Source organism: Neltuma alba, unplaced genomic scaffold, assembly GCF_004799145.2.
Source record: "Neltuma alba isolate B1F8T4 unplaced genomic scaffold, ASM479914v2 tig00013190_pilon, whole genome shotgun sequence".
Lineage (NCBI taxonomy): Eukaryota > Viridiplantae > Streptophyta > Magnoliopsida > Fabales > Fabaceae > Neltuma > Neltuma alba.
In genome coordinates this window covers 23,244-30,640 of record NW_021637496.1, presented here as the reverse complement: position 1 = coordinate 30,640, position 7,397 = coordinate 23,244, and the positions used below count along the sequence as shown (strand labels likewise).

The following is a 7,397-nucleotide window of genomic DNA, read 5'->3' as shown; positions in this document are numbered from 1 at the left end:
CAAAGTTATTGAAGATAACTTAAAAAAAAAAAAAAGAAGGAGGTAAATTTATATCATGTGAAGTATCAATTTTAGCACAAACCTTCATTCCTCAAATAGCCTTGAATTAATATTTCCAATTTCAGTGATGGATAACGCAAACGCATTTATCTCTTTTTTTTTTTGTGGCAACATCTTTAAATCACCAACGTAATCTATGGAGAAAAGCATTGCATTCACATATCCAGATGGTTTCAATTTTCAACATCAGAGAGAAAAAATATACATTGATTTTCATTCATCATAATATGTGATTAGATTGATCTATAGCATATATAATAAATAAGAACCAATGGTAACCAAGTGGCGCAACAAACTGATAATTAGCCAATAATAAATCTAGGTTTTGGTAAGTTAACAGTAACTTCTGAGTTTCACCCAAAATTTGTCCTTACATATATAACTTCACACTTCTTTTATGTGGCAAGCTACTACCTGGCCAAGGGAGAGAATTCTGTGCTTGTCATATTCAGGGACACTAATTCAACTGAGTCACCTGTGTTAGCACCATTGTGTTTGGTTCTTGCTACTTCTGTTGCCAAACACTCCTTTAGCTCATTCACTACCTCACTCATGGTTGGCCTGTTGTTGGGGTTTGAAGATACACAAGTCATTGCCAATTCCACAGCTCTCCAAGCAGAGTTACTATCAAACTCTCCGCTTAATCTTGAGTCAAAAATGGCCTTGATATCCCCCTTAGCAACCAAGGAGCTAACCCAGTGACTTATGTGAGTTTTCTCATGGTTTCATGATATGACTGGTAGGCTTGTGATTATTTCAAAAAGAACAACTCCAAAGCTATGGACATCACTTTTCTCCGTCAATCTGTTTGTTATGTAGTACCTACAAGGCAAATAATATATATATCTTAAAGCGTGTTTATTTTTACAGGGATGCATTGGTTATTTTCAATATAAAATCAAATATGCACTTAGAATAACTTAGTCTCAATATCATTTTTCTTTTTTTGTGACACAAAAACATAAAAGGTTGAGCAAGGTAATTATTGGAAGGACTTACTCAAGGTCTATATAACCAGGAGTACCTGCAACAACAGTTGACACATGAGTTTCATCATCAGTTGGAATGATTTTAGATAGACCAAAGTCTGCTACTTTTGCTCTGAAGTTTTCATTCAGCAAGATGTTTGAAGATTTTACATCTCTGTGGATTATAGGGGGCTTACATCCATTATGCAAGTACTCTAAGCCTGAGCAAAAATTTATAGAAAATACCACTAAATTAGAAAGATTTGAGAAATGAAAATTGAAGACACAAGTAACTTGTTTCATATTTTGACCTAGTGCTGCGTCCAGTGCTATACAAAGTCTGTCTTCCCAAGTCAAGAACTTTGATCTGCTACTTTTTCCTGCAGAATCAAACTGCATAACTTTCTATACTTACTGTTTTCCATTCCTAGACTATTAGTTGTTTGAAAAAGGATCTGCACCGACAAACCTGAAAGGTACTCTTGTAAGTTACCATTAGCCATGTACTCATATATGAGCCCCTTGTTGGTTTCATCATTGCAATACCCAAAAAGGGAAGTAAGATTTCTGTGATGGACTCTCAATAAAAGTTTAACCTGAAAAGCAATATCACATCCATGCTTAAACATAAAAAAAATGCTATTCGATTAAAAACTCATGTAATTTTGGTTTGTTGTTCATTTCTACCTCGGCTTGGAATTGCTGATAGCCTTGAACTGATGAGGAAGAGAGCATTTTAACTGCTACAGGAGTTTCCTCGATGTAACCCAAATAAACTGTTCCAAACCCACCTTTTCCGAGAATTGTACTGAAGTTATTGGTCATTTTGAGGACATCATAGTATGAGTATTGTCTATTGATGACTTGCAGAGATGTGTCTTTTGGTTCTTCAACTTTTTCAAATTGCTGTGAGATCTCAATTGGACCTGTTCCTGATTTGAGATCATAAAAAAGCTTGTCGTTGGTTGTTTTACATCGTCAACCAAAATTGTGTTTGTGTGTATATGTGAATCATAAAGAGCAGCATCACCTCTTTGTTTTCGCCTTTTAAGGGTAAAAAATATGATTACCGCGGCTACCAGAAGGAATAGAGTTCCAACAATTGACACTACTACGGGAATAGTAGTGTTGTTCTTTTTCTTGTTGTTGCACGAAGCAGATTCACATAGATATGGATTTTGTCCAAAACTAGCATATAGAGAGACACATAAGTTATTGTGTTCATTTGTCAATAAATATTGGAAGTACTCTATAGCTTTATCTTAGAAATCAATAAATGTCCATGAACTGGTTGTTAATTTCAATATTCAGTTGGGGATGGAAAAGGGATGAATGTCTAATAAGGAGAGGAGGGTAACTTATGTACAATATGAACATTCATGGGCTATGTGTTCTAAATTCATGTAAAAATAATATGTTGGACATTAGGATTTCAATAAGAGTCGTACCTTAGGGATAGGGAACCTTTCTTCGACTTTTCAACCAGATCAGAGGGAACTGTACCCGTGAAGTTGTTGCCGTCCAGGGTTCTACAAAAGTAGTCAAGCTATAACATCCATTTCAATTTTCTAACCTTTGATATCTGACAACAAGCAACTTACAGGATCTCCAATTTTCGTAGTTGAGACAAAAAATTAGGCACTGGTCCACTTAAGGAATTGTTTGATAAATCCCTGAAACAAGAAATTTTCAGCCAATTACTGATAGATTGTTAATAAATCAATGAGAACATTCTGAAAGAAAGGTTAGAGCACACTAGAATGAAGAATACGCACAACTTCTCTAGCATGGTGAGCTTTGAGATGGACGGATCTATCTGCCCTATCAATCCACTCGAGGACAAATTCCTGGTATGCATTTCCAATATTATTAATTAGGAGTTATAATTCAATTTTCATAAAGTAGTAACATTAATTTCGGGAAAACAAGCTTACAGGGCTGTGATTCTTGGGGAATTCAGGCCATTATAAGTACAGTTTAGACCTTCCCAAATGTAGGCCATAGGACCACATGGATCGCCTTGCCAGTTTCTTGTTACCTCATAAGAAGATTTGATTGTTGAGATTGCATCAACTATTTCTCAAAAAAGCAAGTTAGTCTAAATTATGTAACTTTTTGACCAGATTCTTTGAAAAACTAAATAATTTCTTGGAGGAATTCTGTCCATAAAATGGAAGTAGCCTAACTCAATCACAGAGAAACAGATAACATGCATCTGTAGAAGTTTATGTTTGCAGAACATACCATCTCCTTGTTCTGTTTCTGATTGTGAAAACTCTTTAAATGTATAAACTTCAATAGCGTTGAGAATGGGAGGGAGGGTTGAATTATCAGTCTTCTGAAGTGAAAACATAATTATTTCTCCGCGGGCAGCTTTTTTGCTGAATACAGTGGTCGTGCCTTTGAATACAGGTACAACATTAGCACTAAAGAGATCGCCATTGAGGGTAATGGTGAAGGATCTTGTCTGATTATTTTCTAAGACTTGAAGCTCTGCAAAATGCATGTAAACATAGAATTGGTCTGTTGCATTCGCGGGCTCCCACTGCACTAACATTGGAGCACTCTCATTTACTGGTGTGGCTGCATTACTCATAACAATGGCCGGTGGTTTGTAATGATTTTGACCCAAGGATTCTGCAGAAATTGAAGCACTTATTCGCGACCAGGCCGGGTAGTAGACTTGACTTGACCAGAAGCGATCATAACCATCATCATTATACCTGTTTTAAAGTTATTCTCTCATCAGCTTTGCAGAATTTTTGGATGTAAAGATAGAGTGAAGGATGACAAGTGTAATCTTTCCTCTGTAAGGAAAAAGCTACTTCAAGTCAATGAAAAGCTAGTTAAACAATTGATTTAGAGAATGAAAATAGCTGCTTAGTCTTGCATAAAAGAGAACCTTAATGCAAAAGACTAATTTTTACATAACAACATGTTCAATAAAACCAAACCTTTAGAGAACAACTGAACAAACTCTGTTGAAAGTAAAAAAATTAAAGGATTTACCTGTATGTTTTATTGCTGGTTGAGCCTAAATCCAACCTCTTGTAAAGTGACAAGAATCCTGAGTGAGTGTCATAAATATTGTTGGCCAAAGTCCTTAATTCTATAGCAGAGACAAATGGGGTTCCGGAGCCTGTGTCAACCAGACAGATCTGAATGTAATCTCGTAATGGAACATGTATGATCTCAGGGCTTACTTCAGATGATGGATTGGTTATTTCCACTGTTTGCCACAAGCTAGGCCCAAGATGAAGATCAAAACTTGGTAACTTATTCTGTCTATCATAATTCCCATGCACAAAAATAGCCCTGATCAGATATTTAGAGCCATTTGTGATGTTTATATTGTAACAGTTTCTTGTTCCTTGAGGAAAGCTTCTCAGGTTCCAAATTTGCTGTTGATACTTACTTTTGATATCACTGGCTACGGAGTAACTCACTCCAGAATTTATGAACTTGTCATCGGATATGTAATTTATGCCTGTCGTCCCCTCAATGTAGTTGGAGTTGGCAGGTGCCCCACAATCAATGCTTATGAATTCTGAAACATAGAGGCAAACGTTAATTCTTACGAATTAGTTATAAATATAAGCTTATGAGTTTGTAGCGGCAAATTACCTGATTGATCCTGAGATTGAACCAGAACTGCAAAAACCAGACAACCTACAAGAGAAGAGAAGAAACTCTTTGACATTCCCATCACTTTCTGCTGAGGAAGACAAGAATGTGAGCGACATTGTTATTACTTATACAAGAAAAAAAAATACCGCACTCATGTGCCGCGGTCAATGTCATCATCCTGGGGACAAAAGTTTCCTTCTTGTAAAAATTCTTAAATGGATTTGTAATTTGTTTATTAAAAATAGGTAGACTAAAATCAATCACAGGCAGAAATGTATATAGGGAAAATCCCAGGAAAATACCCTTAAAATATTTATATGACAACTGAGAAGCTCAAATTTCAATAATCCCAGAAAACTAGTTTTCTTTGTCCCAACTTACTTTCGAGGCTTCCTCACACCATCTCAAATATGCACTTAGATTGATGCACCCGAATCACCAAACGCAACTTTTATCGCATCCAATTATCTCTTCATTACCTCTTATAGTAATTTATTATAATCACTTAACATTTCTACGTACTTTTCTACATTTTAATCTGTCCTACAAGAAAAAACATTTATACTTTTCAGTAAGAGTTGGTTTCAAATTATAATGTCGACGTACGCAACTAATTCATTGGTTAGATGAAGGCCATAGTTCAAGTTGAAAATTCAACTGTATTAAATGCTTCTCTTCTTTCGAACCTATCTTTTCTTATCAAAAGTTGTTATATAAATAATTAAGACATCGTTGATTTAGTAGTCAAAAGTCATGATACATAAGGGTGATGCCTTTTTTCATATTCCTAGAAATCGTTTCTCCCAAAAAGTCCGTTTCTAACTAAACTGCCTTAAAATTAAAGTTCATTTCTGACTGCAATACATTCAACAAATCAATTCATTAGGTGGTGCCCCTAATCTTAAGGTTGAAAGTTTAGATATGATTTTTATACGTTAAACCAATCAAAATCATGAAATAGTATTTTGATCGGTTTAATAGCTGGTTCCAGGTAAGGCATGAGAAAATATGTTTACTCAAATAAATGAATGAAAAAACTTGTAATAAATTTGAAAACTTAATTAGTTGTCCAAGACAATATTTTTGCAATAAAAGAGGTTAAGCAAGAGATTTTCTCTTCAATTATTTAAGTGAGGGAAGAGATAATAAAGGTAGAATGAATCAGATAAACCTCAATTATATTCTAATGGTCTCTTAGTAGCTTAGGTTTTGTTCATAGCTCAATTTAAAAATAATTATTAAAAGTAGGTTGATAGTCTTTATTTTTTTAATTTATTTTATTTTTCTAAATTATATTTATTTTAAAAATTGATCTATTTCTTTAATTCCCATCCCCACATTAATTACTAGTGTCACTCTCCTTTTCCCAAAAAAAAAAAAAACTACTAGCATTTCTTTTAACTTTCCATTAATTTCTCTTTTGCCAATTGCCATAAGTACATGAAGGGTACATATTTGCAAGAAAATATTTAATACTTTTTAGATCCTCTTATCCTCTCAAGTAACTTAAATGAAAATAAAGAGAAAATACTCCTCCGGTCCTTATTATAAGACCCAATTTGACTTTTTATTTGGTCCTAATTATAAGACCCAATCTATTTTCTCTCTTATATTTATGCATTTTTTTCCAAAATAATCCTTCTAATAATGATAGTTTTAGCCAATATACTTAATTAGTAAGGATATTTTAGGAATAACAACACTTATTTATTATAAATAACCAACTTAACTTACTCCCTTAATCTCCTTAAATAAGTCAATTGGGTCTTATAATTAGGACCGGAGGAGTATAATTTTTGGTTTTTAAACTTTCCCTTAATCATAGATTTAGCTCATGAACTTTGACTAAGAACCACTCAGGTCCTACAATTTCTTAGCACAAAATAACTCAAATTTTATAGTTTTTTTTTTGGGACTCATCAGCGCAACCCAATCTCTCCAGTTTGTTAACTGGATAAATTATAAAAATTGAGTTGACTGAGTTAAAGTTTGAAGACTAAATTGATAATCAAGGAAAAGTCTTCTCTCTCTCTCTATATTGTGTATGTCCAAATTGATACTACCTCAGGTCTTAATTATGATATCTCGTTTGTAATCTATAAATGAGGTCTATCAGAAATAATATAATGGGATCATTACATATTACTAATTAAATGCCAGAATGAAAAAAGAATAAAGCAGTTCAACTTCAACTTGAAGTTGTAACAGTGAGCTCATTAGTAATTGGCTGTCCCAAGCTGCTCTGCCATCTAAATGCTTTGCTGCTTCATTCATTGGGTGAATGCATACACATAGCTGCTTCAATTGCTATTTTATTAAAACAATGATTAATTTTGCAGTGGTTCACATTAATGAGTGTGAATTACAGCAATTGGCTTGCTTCAAATAATTTAAAGTCGTGCTGATACACTACTGGGATCATGGCCCCAAGTGCCAACAAATTTAATGTGTGAACAATGCGTGCATTCATGCTGATATAAGGGACGAGTATTGTACCCAAGTCCCTGTGGCCTATTGATGTTAATGCTTCCGTATAAGTAAAAAGTCATAGGTTTAATCTTACTTGTAATCTGGCTTATAATTTATCCAAGAAGAAAAAACAAACATTTATACTTTTCAGCAAGAGTTGGTTTCAAATTATAATGTCGATACACACAACTAATTTATTGGTTAGATGAAGGTAAAAACTCAGGTCGAAAATTCAAACTATATTAAAGTCATTACCTATAAATAATTAAGACA

At 34.0% G+C, this 7,397-nt stretch overlaps 1 protein-coding gene across 1 annotated transcript; it reads right to left on the bottom strand.

Annotated features, from left to right (window-relative positions):
- Positions 1-276: 276 nt before the first annotated feature.
- LOC114735225 (LRR receptor-like serine/threonine-protein kinase IOS1) lies at positions 277-4,734 on the bottom strand. The gene is made up of 13 exons (XM_028922901.1): positions 4,653-4,734; positions 4,038-4,575; positions 3,273-3,751; positions 2,963-3,101; positions 2,804-2,875; positions 2,630-2,701; positions 2,477-2,557; positions 2,059-2,216; positions 1,716-1,960; positions 1,498-1,624; positions 1,340-1,408; positions 1,060-1,249; positions 277-882 (listed from the first exon to the last, which is right to left on the bottom strand). The coding sequence occupies exons 1-13, from the start codon at positions 4,732-4,734 to the stop codon at positions 786-788; spliced, it is 2,349 nt and encodes a 782-aa protein (XP_028778734.1). The 3' UTR covers positions 277-785.
- Positions 4,735-7,397: the final 2,663 nt, after the last annotated feature.